This window comes from Chiloscyllium plagiosum, unplaced genomic scaffold (assembly GCF_037043375.1).
Source record: "Chiloscyllium plagiosum isolate Xiang-an unplaced genomic scaffold, Cpla_swu_hap1 HiC_scaffold_9, whole genome shotgun sequence".
In the NCBI taxonomy this organism is placed as follows: Eukaryota; Metazoa; Chordata; class Chondrichthyes; order Orectolobiformes; family Hemiscylliidae; genus Chiloscyllium; species Chiloscyllium plagiosum.
The window spans coordinates 69,986,303-70,013,504 of record NW_028270147.1 but is presented as its reverse complement, the minus strand read 5'-3'; the positions used below and the strand labels follow the sequence as shown (position 1 = coordinate 70,013,504).

Below are 27,202 nucleotides of genomic sequence, written 5' to 3'. Positions count from 1 at the left end.
GATCAGTCTTGATCATGTTGAGTGGTGGAGGTTTGAGGGATCAAATGCTCTGCTTCTGCCACAATTTGTATCCTTGCATACTTGCCTTCAATCAGTCGCCCACCACAACTTTGTTTAATTCCTTTCGCAATTTTGCGCCAATTCTGTGACAGCCCTTTTATCCAATGGCCTTCAATGTTGCTGACAAGCTATAATATGCATCACATCAAAATGTCCAATGTGTAAAATTATGCAATGGCTGGATCAACTTTATTTTAAAAATGAACAGCATGCATAAACAGTTCAGTAATGAATAGTTAAAAGTTATAATATTTACTCCTTAAGTATTCATTTTCATATAAATATTTCAGACTCTAAGTAAAAGTGTTCCAAACATTATCTCTGCTTTCTCTCAACTGATGCTGCCAGACTTTGATTTTTTCCAGCACTTAGTTTTTGTTTCAGATTTCCAGCATCTGCAGTTCTTAGTGTGTGTTTTTTTGTTTAAGAATATCAAGTTTATTTGATAATATGGGGCAGTATGGTGGCACAATGGTTAGCACTGCTGCCTCACAGCACCAGGACCTCAGGTTAAGATTCCAACCTTGGGCGACTGTGTGGAGTTTGCACATTCTCCCCGTGTCTGCGTGGGTTTCCTCCCACACTCCAAAGATGTGCAGTTAGGTAAATTGGCCATGCTAAATTGCCCATAGGGTTAGGTGCATTAGTCAGAGGGAAATGGGTCTGGGTGGGTTACTCTTCGATCGGTCAGTGTGGACTGGTTGGGCCAAATGGCCTGTTTCCAGACTGTAGGGAATTAATTTATTTTGAATGTATTTAGTAACCAGTCCTAAAATAAATGGAAAAATAGCCAAATGCAAAACCATGATGTTTCATTTATTTTATTTGTAACAACGGTACAAGTTTAATTTACATTAATGTAAGATTACGTTATTTGAGATTACTTTGTGTTTTACTTAAGTGTTCAAATTCAGTCATTTAATATTACTTTTACACACCCATCTCTGACACGTATGCGAACAAATAACATCAGAAATGTAGCACAGAACCAGCTCATGTCAATAAACACAAAAACAGAAATTGCTGGAGGAACTCAGTTGGTCTGGCAGCATCTCTGGAGACAAAACAGCATTACCATTTCTGACCTCATTTCAGTGTATCACAAGTTTCCTCCCATTTTTCCTCATCAAAATCTAACATTGCAATATTTTATTTCATTCTGATTCACGTGTTTGTCTTTTCCTTACTATTCAGTTCAAACCCATGTGGTTGTAAGTTCCACATTCTTACCACTCTTTGGGAGCGGATGCTTATTCTGAATTTTTATGTTTTACTCTATTACACTAAATTAACATCTTTATTTGAGAATATGGATTTTTATGGTGAAGGCAACTTCTCTACAGCTTGTACTTTTCATTCATCACCTGCAGAACTCATGGTCAATACCAGTGTCACTGTATTTTTATTTCAGATCTATATGACCAACTCATACAAACACAGAGAATTAAGTAAGGCTGCTGAGTGGAAATACTATCACTTAACATCTTTACAGAAATGTCCTTACTATTTCTAATCTACCAAGTCAATTATCAATCATATTTTTAAAACTTGCTCCTAATCGAAACAAACCCTGCATGCAAAATATGCACTTTGTTCTGCCTTATTGTTAAAGGTCTATTGTGCCTTTCAACAGACTAACATATTAATCTGTGAGCCAACTCCATTATTAGTTAATTCACATCTTTAAAAATTAGCTGCAGCACTTCAAATGATCAAGTTTCTCTTGATATACTGTTGCCACCACGTTGTATCTGTTAATTATTTTTGATAGAAATTGACCTTGCAGATGAGTATGCTTGACCAAACTTTACATCACCCAGTAAGGTAGAACAAAAGTGGTGACACAGCCTGAAAACTGAATCTGATCTATTGCACTGCTCCCATTCCAATTTGCCCAGGTGCTTTTGTCACTGGCTCATAAGACTGGCCCAGCAGTTTTGCATATTCTAACATGCCAACCAGGATCCTATGATGTACATAACGCCTCAAAGCATAATTTAAATGCCACTAGTGAAGCAAGTAGCAAGTATGGCAGTGCTTCCCAAACTTGCTTCCTGATGTTATCCCTTTTTAAAACAGGTCATTCTGTTATAATGCGTGTTTCCTTAATGCAAATTCAGTGTAACGCAATTGACAAATTAGGGACACTGCTTCTATCGCACAAACTTCTGAAGTGTGTATTGGTTATAACACGATTGCAGCCTCATTAGTTTAAATGGTGCTGCTGTTCCACAAATTTTCTTATAACACAGGATTGCACGAGAACAGAACTACCGCGTTATAGCAGAACCTGACTGTACCTCAGACATTATATGTCTACAGTGTGACAGTCTGGTGGGTTGTGAAATCGACTGCATAAAGAACTAATTATATATGAATTGCTCATGTCATGCAAATGAGGAGCCTGGGAAAAACCAGTTGTAATTAGAAGGGGCAGAATGTTTTGCAAAATTAATGATATGCTATTGAAATTGCATCATTCAAAATCATGTTAACTTTCATTTACTGCTCATGTTACAAAACAGAGACAAACAGAACCAAGCCTTTCTACCTCTGTATTGACAACACAGTAAAATTAAAACACTCAAAATTGACCCCAATGGTAGCCAGACATTTGAATAACCAATTCCAGACTCTGCAAATAATCAATTCCAGACACTGACTTATACCTTAATGAAAGACTTAATGATTTATTAACAAAGTAGTAACTTCAGCACAGCAAATATTAATCAGAGCAATCTAATTGGACTATGCTTTAAACCCATTCACACAAGAGACAGACAAACACACACAGTTAAGATTAGATTAGATTACTTTTTTTAGATTACTTACAGTGTGGAAACAGGCCCTTCGGCCCAACAAGTCCACACCGACCCTACGAAGAGCAACCCACCCAGACCCATTCCCCTACATTTACCCCTTCACCTAACACTACAGGCAATTTAACACGGCCAATTCATCTAACCTGCACATTTTTGGACTGTGCGAGGAAACCGGAGCACCCGGAGGAATCCCACGCAGACACAGGAAAAATGTGCAAACTCCACACTGACAGTTGCCTGAGGTGGGAATTGAACCCAGTCTCTGGTGCTGTGAGGCAACAGTGCTAACCACTGTGTCACCGTGCCGCCCATAGCGGGATAAATAAAAGAAAATAACAAAGCCGACTAAATTACTTAAATGATTTCATGAAGCACTGTTCCAGAGGCATGGATGATGGTTTTATGGTCGATTTTCTGAAGATGTCAATCAGGGTTTCAGTTCACTCAGATAAAAGGTAGCAATACTTATAACTTAATTTTCTATTCTATGAGCTTCAAGGAGCACCAGGGAGTGAGACATGAAGCTTTCAAACCTTCATGCTGCAGCAACAGCCAGGTTCCTTCTCACAGAAAACAGTCCAAAACCCAATTCAAACTTACAAACTATCTCCTCTGCATCGAGTTACCATTGAGCATCAGCCATCTGCTTGAGTATAACGCATTTTCCAGACTTGCTGGAACTAATACCCAGATTCTGACCTCATTTATAGCTAAATTTTGCTATGTTTAAACACAATGCTCTTCCCTGATGACAAAGTGGCTGCAGAACCTTTTGAGCAGGTACCTACCTGAAATCAACTTCAGGACTGGCCTCATGAAGAAACAAAATTTCATTTGGTCTGTTTTCCTTTGAACACAAGCTGTTACCCTACAGCTCAAAAGTCATTTTTAACTTATAGCTCCAAACCAAAATTGATAAAATAAAAATAATGAAAAATCAGCAAGGCCTCTAAAGTTCGTTCATGAAGTAAACATTTATGGAATTAAAACTGCATTTTCTTTATTTTCCATTGAATGAGGATGTCTGGATCATTCAAGTTATAATGATTCAATAATACTGTTTCACTTCCATATTTTGAAAGTGCAATTGAATTCCATTTGTTAGGCATTGCTGAACATTAGTCTACAAATCAAAAGTTGCCTCTGGATACATTAAATGACTTCTTAAAAACATATTTGTTAATTTATAATCATTCGTTCCCTTGCTAAACATTTTTAACCTCCAAGTTTCCTACAACACTGCAGTGGAAAAATGATCTGGGGAAGTCACTTATGATAACACTAAAAGTCAAAGTATTCCTTGATTCCAACGTATCTTGATATCATCAGGTGTTCAATTTGGTGAATTAGTAATTCAACAGCTCTCTCTCCCCCACTTTGGTTAAATTGGCGTCAGCACAAGTAAGGGAGTTGAGTATGAAAGCTTAACAAAGAGCCAAGACATTACAAGAAAGTAAACACTGGGACTGATAAGCTGATTAAGTATCACAGAAAAATTATCAAAACCTATCTTGAAGATTGACAACTCTTCCTCGTTTAAAAAAAGTCATGAACTTGTACTGTTGAAAACGGAAATAAAAGGATTTTATAGAACCAATTACAAGAACATATACATGATACTTTAAAACTAAACCTTCTATTGGTGCAGAAATTGTAGCATCCTAATCTTGAATGATAATTTATGGATCCAGTAAAATGCTCAGGCCATTTTAGTGAAGTACTTTGAAATGTGTCAAACGCAACAGAATACATTTTCAAATGGATTGGTCTTTAAACCTATTTTTTCTTATTCCATCATGGGAAGAGGGTGTTGCTGGCAATGCAGCTCATTCCTAACTACCCAGTGAGCAGTCAAGAATCAATCACATTGTCGTGGGGTTGTTCTGGAGTCACATGTAGGCCAAACCAGGTAAGGATGGCAATTTCCTTCCTTAAAGGGCTTAAGTGAACCAGCTGGATTTTTCCAAAATCAACAATGGACTCGTGGTCATCATGAGACTCTTAATTCCAGATGTTTCTTTTTTTTTACATTGAAGAATAATGCATGGTCGGATTTGAACCCGGGTCCCCAGAACATTATCTGGGTCTCTGGATTAACAGTCCAGCAATAATACCACTAGGCACTCATTATGATTACTATTCATTCTTCCAGATTTCAACTTTATATTCTTTCATATCCATTATTACTGTAAGCTGTAACAAGGCAAAGTAGCAGAAATTTCACATAACTCTGGTTATCCCATGGTACTAAATGCAAATACAAATATACTACATGCTAATGATAACTTTCCTTAATAAATTCATCAATCTGCATTGTTCCTATAATACACCATCTCTACGAAGGATTATTTTGATTTTCATTAATCGTTCAATGTAAAACAACACAATGATGAATACAGATATTTCATCAGAATAATGAATAACCATTTTAGGGAGAATATACAATACTATCTGCATCTATCAGTTCAGAGATTTCAAAAGCATTATGAGAGGTGTGCTTAATATACGATGCTTTTTTGGTTATTTTTGTCATGTGAAATGCGTCTCCTACTGACTAAACATTAAAACGACTTGGCATCAAGAGTCAGTATTGTCTCAGTTCTAGCAGTTTTGCCTTTGGGTCAGATGGTTGTGGGTTCAAATTCTAATTCAGCACATAATGTAAGCTAACACTGCAGTTTAGTAGAGAGACTGTTGCAGTGCAGGGGATGCCAGCTTTCAAATGTATTGTTAAATCAACATGTTGTCTGTATTCTCAAGGTGATGTAAAAGACCTCGAGGACCACGGGAGTTCTTACTATATCTGGTCTATATCCTTCAACCAACTTCCCATTTGGTCATTATTTCTTTGGAAATTTGATGAATTAGCTGCAGCTTTTCCAAACTCTGTCTACACTTTAAAAGTACTTCATTGGTTGCAAATCACTTTGCAACCAATCTGAGGTCTGGAAATGTACTATATAGACCCAAACTTTTTCATTTTTATTATATAGCGTGGAGGAGAAGACTATAAGACGTAGAGGTAGCAGTCGGCCATTCGGCCCATTTAGTCTACTCTGTTATTTAATGAGATCATGTCTGATCTGATAACCCTCAACGCTGCCTTTTCCCCATAATCTTTGATTCCCTTCCAGATTAAAAATCTGTCTCAGCCTTGAATTAACTTAAAATTCCAGCCTCAATAGCCTTCTTCAGTAAATAGTTTCAGAGAAAAGATATTCCTGTACATCTCCGACATAACTGGGCAATCTTACTCTGGTCCTAGACTCTCCTATATGGGCAACATCTCCACACCTGGGAGAAAGAGAGGACTGCAGATGCTGAAGACCTTTGTCAAAAAGTGTAGTGCTAGAAAAGTACAGCCGGTCAGGCAGCATCCGAGGAGCAGGACATCGATGTTTCAAGCATAAGCTTTTCATCAGGAATTCCTGAAGAGCTTATGTTTGAAACATCGACTTTCCTGCTCTTCAGGGGCTGCCTGCCTGACTGGCTATGCTTTTCCAGCTCCTCACCTTTTGACAACGATCTCCACAACTACTCTACCAAGACCCTAAGGAACTTGTGGATATCAATAAGGTTGCTTCTCTTTCTTCCAAACTCCACTGAATTTCAAATTCACAAAGATCTTCAGACAGCACCTTCCAAACCTATGACCACTTCCATCTCAAAGGACAAGGGCAGCAGATATATGGGAACACCACCGTCTTCAAGTTCTCCTCCAAGTCACTCATCATCCTGACATGGAAATATATTGTTGTTCCTTCATAGTCGCTTTGATAATTTCCTGGAATTCCCTCCCTAATGGCATTGTGGGTCAACCCACAGCAGGTGGACTGCAGCAGTTCAAGAAGGCAGCTCACTACCACCTTCTCAAGGACAACCAGAGATGGGTAATAAACATTGGCTTAGCCGGCGACACCCATATCTCACAAGATGAATAAATTTTTTTAAAAAGTACAGGTCCAAACTACTCAGCCTGCCTTGTAAGATAAACCTTCCATGCCCAGATCAACATTGTGAACCTTCTCAGGGCTGCTTCTAATGCCATTGTATCTTTCTTTAGTAAAGGTGGTAAAACTGTTCACATTCCATCTGTGGGCTGACTACTGCTTTGCATAATTTCAGGAAAACTTCCCTATTTTTATACTCTGTTGATTTTGAAATAAAGTCTTAGCATCCCCTGAACGTGGACTCTTTCGTTTTGCAACTTTTGCATAAGGACTCAGAAATCCGTCTGTGCTGCAACTACCTGCAGTCTTTCTCTGTTTAATTAATACTCACCTCCTCTACTCTACCTGACAAAGCACATAACTATAGACTTTGAATGGCTTAAACAGCCTGCGTTGGACCAATGGGTACAGACATTTAAAACTAACACCATGAACTTCTATGAGATCATTTGCCTAGAGGACCTCAAAAAATCAATCCTCTTTCCATGTAGATGAATAGTGGGTCACAGGGCAGCCATTTTGGCTCGTTACTATGCATCAACACATTGGCTTTAAACTCAGGTCAGGCAGGGAACTTTCATGGACCAGACATAGATTAGGAAGCAGATAAATATGCAGTGTCTAAAGTATGAATGAGAACATTTAATTCATTTGAAACAGTGAAGAAATAATGAAAGTGGTGGAAAAAGCTTGGGATTGAGACAGTGATAAGTAAGTCAAAGACAAATATAATTACATTAGAAAGAAATTAAATTTCACCCGTCTAAAATTAAAAGGATCCACGTCAGAGATGATGTTTAGCCTTACTTCAGAGTTCTTATGCTTTTAAAAATGCACTTACAACCTGCATGCACCACTTTTTCTGGTATATTTACTGGATAAGTACACCAATCTTTAGGTTGTTACAACGTTATTAATGATCAGTATCTTGGCAAAGTACTCGTGGAACACAGCTTCTGGTGGACTAGCTTAACTTAGATTGAGTTTTGCAGTTAGCTCCACGTGTGTTGAATCCAGACAGCCTTATTGTCATTTTGATTGCAAAATCTGGCTATCATTGCTCTTTATAGCTCAACTGTGACTCAAGAAAATTTCACCCTTTGGAAACTAAATCTTGATCATTGATTATTTGTCAGGGGTTGTAACAGATTATAGCTACTTTAAAGATTTTTTAGATCATTTCTGATAAACTGTTTCCCAATATAATGTACATAGTTTGACAATTTTTGAAATACATATATAAAATGGATAAATTAAGTAAACACCACCATCTATCCTTCACATATCGTATATTACAAGTTAGATTAAGGAGTGATGATAAAAATTTATTCTGCTTTCGTAGCTGATCAAATAATCCAGTTTTTTCAACACTTACATGAAAGTATTATTCAACTACTGACATTTTTCACATTGGAGAAACTTAAATGCTTCACTTCATCAACACGATTCTTGTGAATCTGGAAGGCAGGGGTTACCCAACGACCACAGGAACACTGATCACCATACCAGTTGAAAGATCCTAACTTAGATCTGCACTTCGGGCAAAGTATCTGGAAAAAAGATCAAATATTGAAAAGAAATGCAAAGAGTAACTCATGCTTATTTTATAAATCATTTCAAACAGAACGAAACAAGTAATGCTCAGTAAAATATAATGGCTACAACAGCAGACCAGGAACTAAGAATACTGCATCAAGCAACTCACCCCCAAAACTCCCCAAAGCACATTCACCAGCTACAAGGCAGAAGTCATCAGTGTAAGAGACTATTCCCTCATTGCCTGTATGAATGTAGTTCTAGCAACCCTTAAGAAGCTTGACACCATCCAGGACAAAGCAGCCGGCTTGACTGATACAACATTCACAAGCATCCACTCCCTCCACCATGATGCTCTGTAGCAGCAGTGCGTAATATCTACAAGATGCATGGCAGAAATTCACCAAAGATCCTTTGACAGCACCTTCCACAACCATTTCCATCCAAATGGACAAGGACCACAGATACATGGGAACAATACCACTTGCAAGATCCCCTCCAAACCACTCACCATCGTGACTTGGAAACCTATCACCATTCCTTCACTGTTGCTGGGTCACAACCCTGGAATTCCCTCCCTAATGGTATTGTGGGTCAACATACAGTACATGGTCTGCAGCAGTTCAAGGCAGCTCACCACTGCCTTCTCAAGGGCAACTTGGGATGGGCAATAAATGTTGGTTCAGTCAGAAACACCCACATGCCACAAATGAATTTAAAAACAGAGATAGTCACTCTTTGACAGAAAGCATAAATATAATTTTATTGCAAGGATACCATTTTTGCCACCATTATTGATACATAATAACAATTTATCTAAAAAAGAAAACAAAATTTCAAGGGACAAGCTACTTTTAAACATTTTTAAAACGATGAGGACTCAGTACATTTGGCTGTTTCCACTTTCGATTACCGCTGATCTCTTTCAAACATGTCTGGTTCTCAAACCTTAACGCAAAACACCAATTTTAAATTTCCTTTCACTCGACTGTTGTTCTTCCCAATCCTTTATTGGCAAGAAGGAAGTCATTCAGCAACATCATTCTAGTTTCCTCAAGATCAGGGAAAGCAGAACCCACAAAGGTCAACTGCTGTCCCTCCACCATACTATCCGTTGGGTCAGAAGTCACATGACACCAGGTTATTGTCCAACAGGTTTATTTGAAATCACAAGCCTTTGCAGTGCTGAACTCTTTGCCTGACGAAGGAGTAGCACACCAAAAGCTTGTGATTTCAACTAAACCTGTTGGACTATAACCTGGTGTCATGTGACTTCTGAACTTGTCTACCCCAGTCCAACACCAGCACCTTCACATCATAATATTACTGACCTGTCATATGGGAAATTTAGGCCCAGCTTTAGGGCAGACAGAAGGCAAAGGCCAGGTATGTCTAGGTTGGAAGGAAGCTTGAGGTACACAACAGGGAAAAGGGTGTGAAGTCAGCAGGAAAACATGGAAGGTTTGAAACTAATACAGCATCTCAGAAAATGCTATATAAATGCTATTCTGACATAGTAAATAGTCCAAGATTATTCACGGAGTAAAATAAAACAAAAGAAAAACTTTGTAAATCATCACAAAAACAGAAATTGCTGGAGAAATTCAGCAGGCTTGGCAGCATTTGCAGAAAGAAGACAGAGTTAATGTTTCATGTCCAGTGACCCTTCATCAGAGCTAATAAAATCAAGCAGCGAAGTTAGGAGGACATTTGTCCAGTAATCCCCATGTACCTGCTGCCCTAAACTCACTGACGTACCCTGGTTACTAGTTTAGCAATATCTCGATTTTAAAATTCCAAATCCCTCAAATTTCTCACTCCCTACCTTTGTGAGCTCCTCTAGCTTACAACACTCTTAAGATCCATTGCTGATCTAATTTTAGTCTCTTAAGCACCACCAATTTTAACTGCTCCACCAATGCTGGTTGTGCCAAAGTCCTAAGCTCTGGAATTTCCTTCATGGACCTCTGCTTGATTTTCCTTTAGTATGTTCCGTAAAAAGTACTCAAAGCTTTTGGTGATTTTCCCTAACGTCTTTATATGCGATTTTGCACTAAATTCTATTTCATAGCACACTGTGAACTATCTTGAGGTATTTTATTACGGTGAAGACATTATGTAAATACAAGCTGCTGCTGTTTTTATTTCACTTAGTTCAAGTTGTCATATTTATTTTTATTAATTTACTGCAAGTCTTGACCTAGCTTCAATGCAGGAAAATACAAAGGAACCTCGATTATCCGAATATCAATTATCCAAATATCGGATTACCTGAAGGAAATCTCGAGGTCCCGATAGAAACATTATTTCCAACACTGATTACGTCTTTTGCTTACAGTGATTAAAAGTGGACTCGGCTTACTGAAATGCTTCAGAGAACAGTCCTGAACTGATGGGAGCCCAGGCACAGTCTCAAATGACTGATCTCCCACCCTCCCCCTCTCTCTCCCCACACTTTCCCTGGAGTTCTACACAGGCGTGTATCCTAAACCCTCATCCCCCAGATAATCTCTCCAACATTGTCCTGTACAGGGCAAAGGTAAAACCTGTCAAAAAGTTGCAGCAAAATGTTGTGTGCGTGGCTGCGTGTGCATGTGCTATTTGGGGGAAGACTGTGTTGGGGGGGCAGTCAGGGAAAGGGTGCATTGTTGGACGGGGTTGGAGGTGCGCAGGAGGGATGGGTTTTGGGGGGGGGCAGTGTTAGACATGGTTTGGGGGGGAGCGATGTTGGACAGGGTTGGGAGGTGCACAGGGGCGGGCGGGAGGGACGGAAGGAGACAGTGTTGGATGGGTTGGGGGCAGGTGGAAGGTGGTGTTGGGCGGAATTGGGGTGCGGACGGGGGGGGCAGCGTTGGATGTGGTTGGGAGGCTGGCGGGGGGGCGGTGTTGGACAGGGTTGGATGGGCAGGGTCAGTGTTGGACAGCGTTGGGAGTTGGGTAGGGGAGGCAATGCTGGAGGTGCACGGGGGGGGCAGTGTTGGATGGGGTTGGGCAGGAGAGCGGTGTTGGGAGGTGGGCGCGGGCAGTGTTGGATGGGGGCTGTGTTGGACAGGGTTAGGAGGTGAGTGGAGCGCGGGTGACGAAGCGTTATTGGACGGGGTTGGGGGCACAGATGGGGTTGGGGGGGTTCGCGCACAGTGTGCTGCTGCTTAGTCTCCTGAACGGGGAGCAGTCTTAACAGAAAACTCTGAGCATTTAATCAATTAACTGAATACTCAATTATCCGAACGAAATAGTGCCTGACCATCTCGTTCAGATAATCGAGGTTCCTCTGTAGTTCTTAAAACTGTTAAAATTTTGGCATTTCACATAAAGGTACGCATTTATAATTCAACCATTTGAACTGCATTTCAACCCAACCCCCCATTATAACCAGGTGACTTGTTATCGGGATTTATTAATGACAAATTAACAAAGATTTAATGTGCACTTTTTCAGGCACCTCTAATTCAGAGAAGATAGAAAGTGATCAGCAATCTACTCAACATAAATTGAGTCTTTATAATGCCATTCCATACAAGAATTACATCTTATGTTTACTTGTCTTGGTCGTCAACCCCATAAAAGCCTTTAGAAATCAAGACTAAATACATGCCAGTCTTACCAGAACTTGTTACAGCAAACAGTAACAGTAATCGCATTACTACAATCATTTACCTGGCCATCTAAAACACCAAGTAATGCAGGCTCCATCCATTGCACCGGCTCAACAAAATATGATGTACATTTGGTCTGACCCTCTCTATGAGTTTGCGTCATTCTCTTGTGAGCAAAGGCATTTGGTCCCGATCCAGGTATATGATTCAAAGTACTCGAGCCACGAAACAAAGAACGCCTGAAATTATATATTTTAAAGGAAAAATCTTAATAGGAATATTGGTTCATACACATTCTGAATTTGTAGCACATAGACAAGTATATGACCATGAAAGTTATAGAGCAATTACACAAACAAATCGGAGACAGGAGGGTAAGAACTATAAAACTGCAGCCTGAGCTACACATCCCTCATTGAAACCACAACATTTATGTTGAAAGGGTTAGACAAAAAGGGACAAGAGAAGCTTTGTGTTCATGCAATTAGAACAGTTAGGATAAAAGACTCCTTCCAGATGTGCAACTAAAGGAATTCATATATTCTTCAACATTTTGGTTATTCTACTTTCTAAGCTATACCCCATATCAGTAAAAGAACTGCTGCAGGTGTCATCAACAGACACTTAGCCAGAGGTCATTCATGGGAAGCTAATGGAAGGAGGTGCGTACTAAACACCAAGTATAAATGTTAAAACATGCGTTCCTTGTGGCCCAGTGGCTTGAAAAACATAATTCTATGAAGTTTTAACTACTCGTTTAATCCTCGAGGCAGTGAGAAAGAAAAGAGGTAATCAAACTGACTTAACAGAACAGCGCATGATGTGCAATCCATAATGATAGTCAGTTTCTCTTGATCAATGATCCTTTTAGGCGTATTTGTAAGATATTAGTTTAATACCTAATCTAAAGGTAGAAATATGATTTCATTCCTGTGATATAAATGTTAGAATATGATTAGACAAACTTAGAACAATTTAAGAAATAATTAAATACTGTAGTAAGGGAAGTTGGGGACTTTCTGGATCGATAAACTAATATGGACCAAACAGTTTTCCTTCTTTCACAGAGGGTGGGAAGGTGCAGAACATAGTCTGGGTGGGGACTTCATTACCCATCACCAAAAGTGGTTTAGTAGCACCCTACTAACTGAATTGGTTGAGTCCTAAAAGACATTACTGCTAGACTGGATCTGTGGCAGGTGGTAACAGAACTAAAAGAAGGGAAAAACATACTTGACCCGATCCCCACCAATCTGTCTGCCACAGATGCATCTGTCCATAGCAGTATTGATAAGAGTGATCATCACATGGTCACTGGAAAGACAAAGTCCTGTCTTCACCCGGACAATACCCTCCATCATGTTGTTGGGCATTGAAATCTAGCCAGTTAGCATGGTGACAAACAGATCTAGGAACTAAAGACCAGGTATCCATATAGTGTTGTGGACCATCAGCAGCAGAATCATACACCAACAACCTCACAGCCCAGCACACCCCCAACTCTACCAATAACATCAATCTGGAAGTCAATTCTGCTGCAATGAAGAGCACAGGAGAGCATGCCAGGAACAATAATAGCATAGTTCACAATGAGATGTCAACCTGGTGAAGCTGCAGAAGTACTGGCATGCCAAACAGCATAAGCATTAAGTGATTCCAGGTCTATATAATTCCACAACCAATGGATCAAATCTAAACCTCTGCAATCCAGCCATGTTCAGTTTGAATGATGGTGGGCAGTTAGTTAACTCACTGGAGGTGATGGCTCCATAAATATCCTCAAATCACGGAGATACAGCTGACGCATTTGCAACAACCTTCAGCCAGCAGGGCCAAGTGCATCATCCTCGCGGTCTCCCCTAGAGCATCGCAGATGCCAGTCTTTAGCCAACTTGCTTCACTCAGTGTGATATTGAGAAATAGCTGAGACTCTGGATACTGCAAAAGCTACGGGTCTCGACAATATTCCAGCAACACTACTGAGGACTTGTGCTCCATAACTTGCTACGTCACTGGCCAAACTATTCCAGCACAGCTACAATAATGGCATGTTCCCTACAGTGCTATCAAGCCTGAAACTTTGCCAGGAATTCCCAGGACAAATCCAACATGGCCAATTACCATCCTATCAGTCCACTCTCGATCGTCAGTAAAGTGATGGAAAGTGTCATCAACAGTGCTATCAAGCAGAACCTGCTCAGTGACACCCGGTTTGGGTTCTGCCAGGGCCACTCAGCTTCTGACCTCCTCACAATATTAGTCACAACATGGACAGAAGAGCTGAATTCCAGAAAGAAAGTGAAAGTGACTGCCCTTGATATCAAGGCCACATTTGACAAGATTGTGACATCAAGAAATCCTAACTAAACTAGAGTCAATGGGAATCCAAGGGAAAATTCTCTGCTGAGTGAATTATATTTAGCACACAACAAGATAGTTGTAGTTATTAGAGGTTAGTCATCTCAGCTCCAGGAAAACTCTGCAGGAGTTGCTCAGGGTAGTGTCCTAGGCCCAACCATCATCAACTGCTTCATCAATGAACTTCCTTCCATCATAAGGTCAGAAGTGGGAATGTTTGTTGATGACTGCAAAGCGTTCAATACCATTTACTACTCCTCAGACACTGAAACAATCCATGTCCAAATGCAGCAGGAACTGGACAATATTCAAGACTGAGCTGGCAAGTAGGAAATAAAGTTCACGCTACAAAAGTGCCAGAATTGATCATTTCCAATTAGAGAAAATCTCACCATCACCTCTTGACAGTCAATACTATTACCATTACTGAGTCCTCCACTATCAACACTCTAGGGGTTACAATTCATCATAAACTGAATGGGACTAGGCATATAAATGCTGTAGCTACAGGAGCAAGAGAGGGGCTAGGAATCCTGCAGCAAGTAACTCAATCACTGGAGTCAGGGAGGGTCTCACAGGGCTGGAAAATAGCAAATGTAACAGCCTTCTTTAAGAAGAAAGAGGCAGAAGACAGGAAATTATAGGCTGGTTAGCCTGACCCCCATCACTGGTAAGATTTTTGGGTATATTGTTAAGGATGATTTTGTGCAGTACTTGGAAGTGCAAAATAAATAGAGCCATCAGCACAATTTTGTCAAGGGAAGATCATGCTTGACAAATCTGCTAAATTCTCTCAGGATGAATGAGCAAGTTAGACAAAAGAGAGCCAGTGGAGGTGATCTATTTGGACTTCCAGAAGGCCTTTGACAAGGTGCCACACAGGAGTCTGCCAGTTAGGGGTCATAGTGTTAGCGGTAAGCGACTAGCAGTGATACAGGATTGATTGACTGGCATAAAGCAGAGTGTGGGGATAAAGGTGTCTTTTTCAGGATGGCAGTCGGTGACTAGTGGACTAGTGGGGTCCATGTTGGAGCCACAACTATTCACATTATACATTAACAATTTGGACAAAGGAACTAAGGGCATTGTTGCTAAGTTCGCAGATAACACAAAAATAACTGGAGGAACGCGTAGTTTTAAGGAAACAGGGAGGCTACAGAAAGGCTTGGACAAACTAGCACAGTGGGCAAAAAAGTGACAACTAGAATACAAACAGGGAAAGTGTGAGGTTATGCACTTTGGTAGGAAGAATAAAGGTGTGGACTATTTTCTAAATGGGAAAGGCTTTGGAAATCTGAAGCACACAGGGACTTGGGAGTACTAGTTCAGGATTCTCTTAAGGTTAACGTGCAGTTTCAGATGACAATTAGGAAGGCACATGCAATGCTAGCATTCATTGAGAGGGCTAGAATATAAGAGCAGAAATGTACTGCTGAGGTTGTACAAGGTTCTGGTCAGACCACATTTGGAATACTGTATTTGAGAAAAGTCGCCCTGACGTTGGAGGGGGTCCACAGGAGGTTTATGAGAATGATCCCAAGGATGAGGAGCAGTTGAGGACTCTGGGTCTGTAGTCATTGGAGTTTAGAAAGATGAGGAGGGATCTGATTGAAACTTACAGGATACTAAAAGGCCTGAATAGAGTGGAAGCAAAGATGTTTCCACTGATAGGAGAAACTAGGACCTGAGGGCACAGCCCCAGAGTGAAGGGACAATCCTTTAGAACTGAGATGAGGAGGAATTTCTTCAGAGGGTGCTGAATGTGTGGAACACATTGCCGCAGAGAGCTGTGTAAGCCAGGTCATAAAGTGTATTTAAGACAGAGATCAATAGGTGCTTGATTGGGAAGGGAATCAAGGGTTACAAGAAGGCGGCAAAAAATGGGGTTGAGAAACATATCAACCATGATCAAATGCTAAAGCAGACTCAATGTGCCAAATGGTCGAATTCTGCTCCCAAAGTCTGTCCAACATCTATAAGGGGCAAGTGAAATGTGTAATTGAACACACTTGTGTGGATGAATGCAGCTTCAACAATACTCAAGAAGCTCAACACCATCCAGGATAAAGCATTTGGCTTGATTGGCACATCTACAAACATCCACTCCCTCCACCACTGAGAAATAGTAGCCGCAGTACCATCTTCAAGACGCATTGCAGAAATTCATCAAGGGTTCATAGGCAGCACATTCCAAACCCACACCTATGACCACCGCGGGAAAGGGCAGCAGATGTATGTGAAAACCATCACCTGCAAGCTTCCCTCCAAACCACTCAGCATCCTGACTTGGAAATATATTCCAGCTAATTCAGTGTCACTAGATCAAATTGCCACAAATCCATCACCTACAGCACACAGACTGAAAAGGTTCAAGACGACAGCTCAACTTCTCAAGAGCAACTAAGGATGGGCAAGAAACAATGGCTAAATAAGCAACATCCAAATCTCATGAATTAAGCTCCTGTCTTATGGTTTTGCAGTGCAAAGTTGGACTCATAGAAAATAAAATAGAATATGTAAACACATAGAATAAAATCCCAGCAGAACAAACACAAATTTTTCAGTGTTGCTCAGCAACAATTTTTTTTTAAGAATTATGTTAAATGGCTTTCCCAAACCAGGCATACGTTAGGTGTTCAGTTTTGTTATACAGTAAACAGAGCATTATATCATCTATTAGAGTTCTGCTCACCTACACTTTCTGCACCTATAGAGGACTTCATTTGTTTTCTCTTGACTCACAGGATCCAATGCAAACAACTCCTGAGGTAAATTCTGTAGCTCTGAATAAAAGAAAAACTAAGAACATTCAAGCAATTATAATTAACATATTAATAGGTGATAAGTTAGTTTAAAATCCATGGACTTTACAACAGTGAAAGCAGAGCCTATAAAACACAGAATTGTTGAAGCAAAGAAAGCACAGTACCCTTATAAGTCCATATCATATTCTTGACATAACACAGATTTAAAAGTTGGAGTCTAAGTTCACTCAAGATATTAGGAACAATTTGGCAACCATAAGATTATAGTAGATAGATAATAATTCATTTCTATCTTAACGAGTATGAAATGACTTTCATTCCATCTTATATTATAAAATGCTACTGACAGTATAACGAATTGGACAGAATGAGAAAGAAACAGAAAGAGGGGACTATTTAAGCCAGAATTTTAAGAATTTTAAGAATGCATTTGGATTGCTTTTTAAAAGAAGGAGGCATTCAGAATTTCAAACCAGGATGGGACCAAGCATCAATAATGATCAATCAGTTTTTAAAAACGTTAGAGCTCGATGAAGAGAATTAACAAAGTAGATGGTGAAATGATTTTCATATAACAAAGAACACAATGACTAATGTAAATGAAAGAGCAGTTATCATGGTTAAGGACTACTGACTGCAGACTGCTACAACTTAGTGACTAAATAGTCTCAGATGAAATATTAACAAGGTGGAAAAGAATAATTCCTCATTTACAACTATAGAAAGACATACTTTGGATATGAGAGATAGAACACAGTCAATGTGACCAATCAAAATTATGGGATGACGTGAATGGACTTTTCTTGCCCTTGCCAACTGAACAGAATAGAAGCAACAAAAGAAGTGGATTACCAGGATACTTGTTAATGACTTTCTGCAGTCGATACTGTTTGTAATCAGCACTCGTTAAATCCACATTGCAACCCATCTTTTCATACAACTTCAGCTGCTTCACAAACTCATCATTTATCCTATAATTAGATAATGGAAATATTTTTAAAGTTTTCCCATTAAAGCTTGTTCAAAGTTGACAGAAATGGATAAATTTAAAATAAAAGCAAATTACTTGACATCAGGTTTAACGTCCTGGAGTTCACTATATGCCTCTTCAAAGGTCAGGCCGTCAATTTTCATCATGTAAGCAATTACTATAGTTGCACTTCGACTGACTCCTGCATGACTGACATTGGAGAAAATATTACAATGAATGAAATATGACAAATGAATTATACAAAGGACATTAGTTCCCAACAAAGACTATAAAATGGGCAGCAATCCCTTCCTTATCAGAAATTCTGAATACCTTCTTCTTAAAGTTTGGTGCATTTGTACCCCATCATAAACAGGAAATGCTGGAAATACTCAGCAGAACATGCAGCATTCTTGGATAAAGTTAGAAACTGATGAGAAGTCACTATCCTGAAATTTTAGTTCTTTCCGTCTTCACAGATTTTTCCAGATCTATAATGTAATTCCAGCATCTTTTTTTGATTTTATTTCAGGTTTCCAGCATCTGCAGCATTTTGCCATATGTTAGGCAGCCAACAGAATTTTGTCATCTGCAAACTTGGCTACAGCACATTCATTCTCTTCAACCAATTTATTAACAATATATTGTTTAAAAAAAAGTGGCCCCAGCACTGACTCCAGTGATACTTCACTTGCCTGAAAATGCCTCCCTCATCCCAACTCTGTCTTCTATTAATTGGCCAATTCATGTCCAGGCTAGTAATTTACCTCCAATTTTAAGTAAACCAATGCATGATACTTTATCAAATGCCTTCTGAAAATCCAAATGTATTACATAACACTGCTTCCCCTTTATCCAACACGCTTGTTTCTTCCTTGGAGATTCAGTAAATTTGTCAGGCATGAATTCCCCTTCATGAAACCACATTGATTCTGCTTGATTGTATTATGTATTTCTAAATGCTCTGCTATTACATAGTGTATAATAGATTCTGACGATTTCCCAATAACAGATGTTAAGCTAACTAGCCTACAGTAGTTATTCTTCTCTCCTTCCATTTTTAAATAAAGGTGTTACATTGGCAGTTTTCTAATCCTCTGGGACTCTTACAGAGTTTAAGGATTCCTTGAAAATCATGCATCCACTATCTCTGTAACTATTTCTGCATGCTAGACCAATTAGTAAGGGTAGATCACATAGGATTCAGGCTGGGCCTGCCAATTGGATACATAAATAACTTAACTGCAGGAAACAGAGGATGCTGGGTGGAGGGATGCATTTCAGATTGGAGGCCTGTCACCAGTGATGTTCCACAGGGACCCTCTGGATCCTCTTTTGTTTGTCATTCATATTAATCATTTGGATGAGAATATAGAAGACGTCACCAAAATTGGTGGCCTAATAGACAGTGAAGAAGGTTTTCTAAGATTACAAAGGGATCTTGATCAAATGTGTCAACGGGCTGAGGAACAGCAGATGAGAGTTCAATCTGGATAAATGCGAGTATTGCATTTAGGTACAACAAACAGGGGGAGGGCTTATACAATTAATGGTAGGACCTTGAGTAGTGTTGTGGAACAGAGGGACCTAGGGATTGAGGGACATAATTCTTTGAATTTTGCATCACATATAGACAGGCTGCTTAAAAAGACATTTAGCATGCTTGCCTTCGTTGCTCAGTCATAGAGACGTACAGATCGGAAACAGACTCTTCAGTTCAACTCATCCATGCCGACCAGATATCCTAACACAATCTAGTCTCATTTACCAGCACTTGGCCCATATCCCTCTAAACTCTTCCTGTTCATATCCCCATCCATATGCCTTTTAAATTTTGTAATTGTATCAGCCTCCGCCACTTCCTACGGCAGCTCATTCCATGTAAGCACCACCCTCTGTGTGAAAAATCTGCCCCTTAGGTCCCTTTTATATCTTTCCCCTCTCACCCTAAACATATGCTCTCTAGTTCTGGATTTCCCCGCTCCAGGGAAAAGCCCTTATCTAATTATCCTATCCATGCTCATGATTTTATAAACCTATACAAGGTCACCCCTCAGCCTCCGATGCTCCAGGGAAAATAACCCCAGCCTATTCAGCCCCTCCCTGTAGTTCAAATCCTCCAACCCTGGCAACATCCTTGTAAATCTTTTCTGAACTATTTCAAGTTTCACAGCATTCTTCCAACAGGAAGGAGACCAGAACTGCATGCAATATTCTAAAAGTGGCCTAGCCAATGTCCTGTACAGCCACAACATGACCTCCCAACCTCTATACTCAATGCTATGACCAATAAAGGAAAGTATACCAAATGCCTTCTTCACTGTCCTATCTATCTGTGACTTCACTTTCAGGTCCAAGGTCTCGTTGTTAAGCAACACTCCGCAGGACCTTACCATTAAGTGTATAAGTCCTGCTCTAACTTCCTTTAAGAGTTGGGAAGTCATGTTGAGGTTGTACAGGACATTGGTGAGTCCGCTTCCGGAATACCATGCCCAATTTTGGATGCCCAGTTATAGGAAGAATACCATTAAGCTGGGTGGTTTCAGAAGAGGTTTACCAGGATGTTGCTGGATATAGAAGGTTTGAGTTATAAAGGCTGGAACTATTTGAGAGGCATCCTTATCGAAGTTTATCAAATAATGAAGGCTATAAATAGAGTTAATGGTAGTCGTTGCCTTTTCCCTGTGATAGGAGACTTCAAGACTAGGGAGCAGATTTTTAAAATGAGAGTGGAGAGATTTAAAAAAAGACAAGGGGGCAAATTTATTTTACAGAGGGTGGTTTGTGTGGAAATGAACTTCCAGAGGAAATGGTGGATATGGGTACAATTAAAACAGTTACATGACATTTAGATAAGTACATCAATAGGAACGATTTGGAAGAATATGGGCCAGGAGCGGCTGTTGGAACTAGTTTAGTTTGGGATTATGGTCAACATTGACTGGTTGGACCAAAGGATCTGTGTATGACTCTATGACATTTCAACTCCCATACCCCGATGTCCTGACCAACGAATGCAAGCATGCCAAACTTCACCACCCTGCCTTCCAGCAATTCCACTTTCAAGGAACTATATACCTGGTCTCTTTGACTGGCAATGCTTTTTGACCACGGAAAGTGCATTCATAATGTGAGCAAACAGGATTATTGTGCATCCGTAAATGCTGATAGCAGTAAATAATGAAGTTCTGAAGAAGTGTTACTGGATCCAAAATGTTAACTGATTTCTTTCCAAAGATGCTGCTGGAGCTGTTGAGTTTTTCCAGCAATTTCTGTTTTTGTTTCTGATTTCTAGAATCTGCAGTTCTTTGGTTAACTGTGAGTATGAGTGGGAAAGTTTTCTGGTCAGCCATCCAGCAGATTCAAGGGCAAAGCATGGTAGTACTTTGCACATAAAAGTGGACCAATTCAATGGAAGGTTTTGGCCCAACTCTTGGAAATAGGCACTCCCGTACAGGTGAGTAATACAATAATAACATTGTTAACTTTGAAGTAATATTGTCTTGTAGACATAAGCAGATAATGCCAGAGCAACTTGTCAAGTCTGATAGCAACTACGGAAAGAGAAACAGAGTTAATGTTTCAGGTCCAGTTTGGCTTTTCTTTATGGACACAATCCTAACTGTTGCTTTAAGATTTCACATGACAGCCCTCAAAGACTAGTTTCACAAGGGGCTGGGAACCAGAGGAGAAGACTAGTAGACAGCGAGGTGGGAACTGGAGACTAAGAATCATGAAGATAGCATTAATAAGGGGAAGAGTAGGCAGACAGCAGATGAACACAAAATAACTCGTGGCCTGAAATGCATCTACTTTAATGCAAGGAGTATAGTGTGTAAGGCAGATGAACTTAGGGTTTGGATTGGTGCCTGGGAGTATGACATTACTGCAACCACAGAGACTTGGTTGAAGGAAGGGCATGATTGGCAACTAAATGTTCCAGGATATAGATGCTTCAGACAGGACAGGGAGGGAAGTAAAAGGTGGGGGTGGAGTTGCATTGCTGGTCAGGGATGAAATCACGGCTGTGCTAAAGGAGGACACAATGGAGAGCTTGAGTAGTGAGGCATTGTGTGTGGAGCTGCGAAATAAGGATGCAGTTACATTGTTGAGACTGTATTACAGGCCTCCCAGTGAGCGTGACATAGAAGAACAAATAGGTAAACAGATTATGAAAAGATGTAGAGGCAATAGGGTAGTGGGATAGGAGATTTTAATTTTCCCAACATTGACTGGGATACATTTAGCGTCAGAGGTCTGGATGGGGTAGAATTTGTAAGAAGTGTCCGGGAGAGTTTTCTAGGGCAGTATGTCAATAGTCCGACGAGGGAAGGGGCCATATTGGACTGGTATTGGGGAATGAGCCAGGCCAGGTGGTAAAAGTTGCGGTGGGGTATTTCTTTGGGAACAGTGACCCCAATTCTGTAAGTTTTAGAATACTCGCAGACAAAGATGGGCATGGTCCTAAGGGAAGAGTACTAAACTGGGCCAAGACCAATTATATAAAAATTAGGCAGGAGCTCGGAAATGTGGATTGGACACAACTATTTGAAGGAAAGTCCACATTTGATATGTGGGATATGCATGTCCTGTTGAAAGCAAAGGATAGAAAAGGCAAGATTTGTGAACCATGGATGACTGGAGAAATTGTTCGACTAGCCAAGAGGAAGAGGGAAGCGTACATAAGGTCCAGGCAGCTAGAACAGAATGGGCCCTGGAGGAATATTGGAAGAGTAGGACCAATCTTAAATGAGGAATCAAGAGGTCTTGAAATAGCTTTAGCGAGCAGAATTAAGGAGAATCCCAAAGCATTTTATTATTATATAAGTAGCAATTGGGTAACTAGAGAAAGGATTGGTCCACTAAAGGATAATGAAGGAAGGCTGTGTGTCGAACTTGAGAAAATGGTGAGATTCTGAATAATTACTTTGCATCAGTGTTCACTGAGAGGAACATGATGAATGTTGAGAATAGAGACAGATGTTTGTTTACTCTGGATCACATTGACATAAGTAGGGAAGATGTGCTGGGTATGCTAGAGGTTATTAAGGTGGACAAATCCCTAGGACCGATGGGATTATCCTAGTTTGCTGAGGGAGGTGAGAGAGGAAATAGCTGGAGCCTTGACAGATATCTTTGTGGCATCCTTAAACACAGGTGAGGTGCCAGAGGACTGGAAAGTTGCTCATGTTGTACCCCTGTACAAGGGTAATAGGGATATTCCAGGTAACTACAAACCAGTGAGCCTGACGTCAGTGGTGGGAAAGTTGCAGGAGAAGGTACTGAGGGATAGGATCTATTTATATTTAGAAAAGAATAGGCTTATCAGTGATAGGCAACATGGTTTTATGCAGGGGGAATCGTGCTTTACCAACTTAATAGAGTTCTTTGAGGAAGATGAAGGAAGGACGGTTGATGTCATATACATGGAGTTTGTAAGGCGTTTGGTAAGGTTCCCCATGATAAACTAATAGGGAAGTGAAGTCAGATGGTGTGCAGGGTGTTCTAGCTAGGTGGATAAAGAACTGGTTGAGCAACAGGAGACGAGAGTAGTAGTTGAAGGGAGTTTCTCGAAATGGAGAAAGGTGACCAGTGGTGTTCCACAGGGATCAGTGTTGGGGCCACTGTTGTTTGTAATATACATAAATGATCTGGAAGAGGGCACTGTTGGTATGATCAGCAAGTTTGCAGATGACACAAAGATTGGTGGAGTAGCAGAAAGCATAAGGGACTGTCAAAGAATCCAGGAGAATATAGATAGACTGGGGAGTTGGGCGGAGAAGTGACAGATGGAGTTCAATCCAGACAAATGTGAGGTGATGCATTTAGGCAAGTCTAATTCTAGAGCAAATTATACAGTGAACGGAAGAGCCTTGGGAAAGTTGCTGGGCAGAGAGATCTGGGAGTGCAGGTCCATTGTACCCTGAAGGTTGCTGCACAGGTAGATAGAGTTGGCAAGGAGGCATATGGTATGATTGCCTTCATTGGACAGGGTATTCAGTATAAGAACTGGCAGGTCATGTTAAAATTGTACAAGACATTGGTTCGGCCACATTTAGAATACTGTGTACAGTTCTGGTCGCCACATTACCAAAAGGATGTGGATGCTTTGGAGAGGGTGCAGAGAAGGTTTACGAGGATGTTGCCTGGTATGGAAGGTGCTAGCTTTGAAGACAGATTGAGTAGGTTAGGTTTGTTTTCATTAGAAAAAAAGAGATTGAGGAGGGATAGTGATTGAGGTTTACAAAATCATGAAGGATATAGAAAGGGTAGAGAGAGATAAGCTTTTTCCCAGGATGAAGGATCCATTAACGAGAAGTCACGCTTTTAAGGTGAGGGGTGAAAAGTTTAAGGGGGATACACATGGCAAGTACTTTGCGCAGAGGGTGGTGGGTGTCTGGAACACGTTGCCAGCAGAGTAGAGGCAGGCATGGTAGACTCATTTAAGATGTGCCTGGAGAAGCATGAGTAGGTGGGAAGCAGAGGGATACAAACGCTTAGGAATTGGGCGACAGGTTTAGACAGTAAATTTGGATCAGCTCAGGCTTGGAGGGCCAAAGGGCCTGTTCCTGGGCTGTAAATTTTGTCCTTTGTTATAATTAAGCGCACAATTCTCAAAAAAAACCTGTAAAATGCAGTTACTAACCGCAGTTCAAAGTCACACAATGGAGTTAACTCTGAGGTGTGGGGAACAACATATAGACCACCAACAACCATAGCAAGCAAAACTCTGGCTATGTCTGAGATACCATTGATACACGAAATTCAATAGAGGACCAAATACTAAGGATAAACATCAGAAACAGAAATCTTTGGAGAAACTCAGCACCTGTGGCAGCATCTGGGGAAGAAGAAACAGTGACCACAGTAACCACAGATACTGCCAGACCTGCTAGGTTTCTCCAAAAATGTTATATTTGTTTGTTTCAGATCTCCAGCAGCCACAGTTCTTTGTTTTATTTCGTCAGCAAACGTCAATTTCTTTCCCATCACTTAGGCTGCACTTATGCCTACAGTAATTCATGCTTTGTTAAACCGTTTAAATTGGAAGACACACGTGTAGTTTCTAATACAACAACAGAAGTTGCTGGAGCTCTGTTGTTTCTAATAGTCAAGTTTAATTTCAAGAAGTTCTCTGCTTCGGAACATTGTCCTTTATTGACACGTTGTTTGCTTTAACTATACATTTGTTTCCAGGTAAGGAGCTGTTGGCAGTGCCTGGTAATGAGGCTGACAGAAATACAGGGGCAGTGTTTGACATCTCACAGTGACTGTACCAATGAACCAGGACAGCAGCTCCTGCACGAGCCAGCGCCTCCTGCACAAACCGCACACACTCGTCCAGGAAGCTCAGCAAGTCGGAGCCCGCATCATCCAGTGCCCGCACGAACTTGGTCTGCCGGTCGCCGAGAGGCGGCGGTTCCTTGGAGTCCACGGTCAGCACGTGGGAGATACCAGTGTCCGGAGCGATTGTCGCAGCATCTCCTGCCGTCCCAAGGAACAGGCCGGGCCGCAGCGGGATCATGTCTGCCCGTCTAACGTTGCCACGCACGGCAACTTCCGGTAGGAGGAGCCACGTGACGGGAAAATACAGGGGTCATGTGGGGAGGGGGAAATGCTGTGCGGGGTCACGTGGAAATGGTGCAGGCGGGGCTATGATGGGTCACGTGGGGAGGGTCCGCCTGGAGGGATGCGGGGTCACGTGGGAAGGTTTGTGGGCGGGGAATGCATGGTCACATGGGGAGGGTCACATGGGGAAGAATCCAGGGTCACAGGGTTTGTGTTGGGGAATGCGGAGTCACGTGGGGAGGGTCACATGGGGAAGAATCCAAGGTCACAGGGTTTGTGTTGGGGAATGCGGAGTCACGTGGGGAAGAATCCAGGGTCACAGGGTTTGTGTTGGGGAATGTGGAGTCACGTGGGGAAGAATCCAGGGTCACAGGGTTTGTGTTGGGGAATGCGGAGTCACATGGGGAAGAATCCAGGGTCACAGGGTTTGTGTTGGGGAATGCGGAGTCACGTGGGGAGGGTCACATGGGGAAGAATCCAGGGGTCACAGGGTTTGTGTTGGCGAATACGGAGTCACGTTGGGAGGGTCACATGGGGAAGAATCCAGGGTCATAGGGTTTGTGTTGGCGAATGTGGAGTCACGTGGGGAAGAATCCAGGGTCACAGCTGTGAGAAACAAAAGCTCACTCACTTCAATAATTTCAGTCCGAGACCAAAAATCTGAAACAGTAGTGCTGCTTTATTTGTACACTTGCAATTGGGTGCAAGGTCTAAAGCCAGGTAAGACAATGACAAATACACATCAAATCCAACAAACTCTCGAAATTTATACAGTTTGAATCCCCATATTTTTTTCTTATTCCATTGTTTGCCCCCTCCTCCGCTTACGCCACTCATTTCCTTAAGACTGATCCCACAACTTCTGTTTATCCGGCCTTGTCAGTGACAAATGTCTATTTCTGCCTCCCATAAGGTTGTTTGACGTCATCCCATCCTTTGCTTACCATTATCTACTCCCTCCATTTGCGCTGCCCCTCACAACATCTGATCACTAAGCCCTTTTAATTGGGGTTTGTTCCTGTGTCTCTGTACAAGTGGGAAACCTACTGTTTATAAAGGCCTTTTTTTCACAGCATTTTATCAAGTGCCTGTATTTCTACCATTGTTCTGTAATCCTGTCTCATGCTAAGTCCTTCCTCTATGTAATTCCCATTTTTGCTAACTCAGCTCCTAGCTGAGAAAACAATCACAGACCAATGTGAATTAATTTACTCTGTATCAGAACTTATAATTTGCAGAAATAACATCAATTCACCTATATCCCACAATTTCCCCTTTTTCTTTTGATTACCATTTGTTATCTTCTGCATTTTTGTCTCTTTTTTAAACATCGTTCCCAAAATTCGCAAGCATCATTTGAGAGATTTCATCCATCTTGGTTTCACTCATCTCCTCATTATTTAGCCGATAAAGTTCCTCTGTCTGATTCACTCTTAGGGGCATCTGTTTTATCAAGGCTGTTTCAATCAGTCTTTGGGTGAGCCCTCGTATACAGGGTATGACACAACAGCCAATGGCCAACAATACCCCGACTACTACTATCAAGGAAGTAAGGATAGAAACCACCACCGCCTTC

General features: G+C 41.0%; 1 protein-coding gene across 3 annotated transcripts; it reads right to left on the bottom strand.

The window, feature by feature from the left end:
• Positions 1 to 865: 865 nt before the first annotated feature.
• Positions 866 to 25,604, bottom strand: dusp12 (dual specificity phosphatase 12). 3 transcript variants are annotated; one of them, XM_087990763.1, is made up of 7 exons: positions 25,301 to 25,604; positions 24,683 to 24,732; positions 18,154 to 18,267; positions 17,940 to 18,058; positions 17,015 to 17,105; positions 12,026 to 12,203; positions 866 to 8,382 (listed from the first exon to the last, which is right to left on the bottom strand). In XM_087990763.1, exons 1-7 carry the CDS (start codon positions 25,580 to 25,582, stop codon positions 8,221 to 8,223), a joined length of 996 nt encoding a protein of 331 aa, XP_087846889.1. In that variant the 5' UTR covers positions 25,583 to 25,604; the 3' UTR covers positions 866 to 8,220. The 3 variants fall into 3 exon arrangements, with proteins under 3 accessions (XP_087846889.1, XP_043555525.2, XP_043555524.2); XM_043699590.2 differs by lacking the exon at positions 24,683 to 24,732 and having other exon boundaries at positions 25,335 to 25,600; XM_043699589.2 differs by lacking the exon at positions 25,301 to 25,604 and having other exon boundaries at positions 21,136 to 25,136.
• Positions 25,605 to 27,202: the final 1,598 nt, after the last annotated feature.